The sequence below is a fragment of the Octopus bimaculoides genome, chromosome 11 (genome assembly GCF_001194135.2).
Source record: "Octopus bimaculoides isolate UCB-OBI-ISO-001 chromosome 11, ASM119413v2, whole genome shotgun sequence".
In the NCBI taxonomy this organism is placed as follows: Eukaryota; Metazoa; Mollusca; class Cephalopoda; order Octopoda; family Octopodidae; genus Octopus; species Octopus bimaculoides.
Window position 1 is genome coordinate 16,433,309 of NC_068991.1, and position 1,195 is coordinate 16,434,503.

Below are 1,195 nucleotides of genomic sequence, written 5' to 3' on the forward strand. Positions count from 1 at the left end.
CGCCGCCGCCACAGCCACTACTACCACCTCCAATGCCAACAGACGCAGCGGTGGCGGCAACTCCAGGAACTTTACATACGCTCTGGCCGTCGTTAGTTTATTGGTTTTCCTACTGGTCGTCTGTTATGCCATTTGGACACTTTCCATTGAGACTATACTTCCGGTCGTTACTGAATCCAACAAAAACCTCGAAGATCTCCGGCCCAACAATCTACCACCATTGCTGGTAAGCGAACACACAGCTCTTAAATTTCTCCATTGATTTCTCCCCTATCTTCCTTCCATTATTCCTTGCTTTTAAGAATTTCTTCCTTTCTTTCTCCAGTCCAGAGGTCTCCAACCAATTTTTGCCCATGGACTCCCTTTGAATCCCGTCTTAACTCTACAAGACCCCCATAGCCGTTCATTGTTTAAAAAATCCTGTTGTATTTCTATAATTATTTTTTATTAGGAATTGTATTAAAATGTCAAAATATTTAGTGCATTGCAGAAATATATCCAATTTATTGCGCATACATTTTAGCAACAAACTTTTACATGGTTTTCCAAAGGTCATACGGACCCCGGTTGGGAACCACTTTTAGTCCAATGGTTCTCAACCTTTTTTTTTTCTTTTTTACCTATGAACTCCTTTGATTCCTATTTTATTCGGGTGGATCCTCATACCCATTCGTAGTTTTAAAAATCATATTATATTTTTATAATTAAATATAATTAGGAATTGTACAGAAAAATTGTTAATATATTTTGTGTATTTAGACGTATACAGTTACAATACCAATTTATCGAACATAAACTCTAGCAACTAATTCAATTCTATGGAAAATGAATGTTCACCAGTGAAATATGTAAGATATGTCATAAATATACCAGGACGTATTCATCAAAAATGCTGCTTTGGTGCTATTTTATTCAATGCGAGCCTTGTTGTGGTTGATGCTGCTCTGATAGTTTTGTAGTATTTGAATGAATAGTTGTCTATGATAATCGAAGACCACCACTTGTACAATGTTAAGTCAGATACGAGCTTTTGTTGGTGAGTTAAAGACACAGCTGAAACTAAATTCAACAAGGTGCAGGAGTGGTTGTGTGGTAAGAATCTTGCTTCCCAACCACATGGTTCCGGGTTCAGTCCCACTGTATGGCACCTTGGGAAAGTGTCTTCTACATTATTTACATTCGACGGATATTTGTC

At 37.7% G+C, this 1,195-nt stretch overlaps 1 protein-coding gene across 1 annotated transcript in view; it reads left to right on the forward strand.

The window, feature by feature from the left end:
- LOC106869716 (uncharacterized) overlaps positions 1-1,195 on the forward strand; it is a 54,837-nt gene that overhangs the window by 3,437 nt on the left and 50,205 nt on the right. Inside the window, exon 2 of the mRNA XM_014915561.1 lies at positions 6-226. Coding sequence (XP_014771047.1) covers positions 6-226 — 221 coding nt within the window. The remainder of the gene's footprint in view (positions 1-5; positions 227-1,195) is intronic.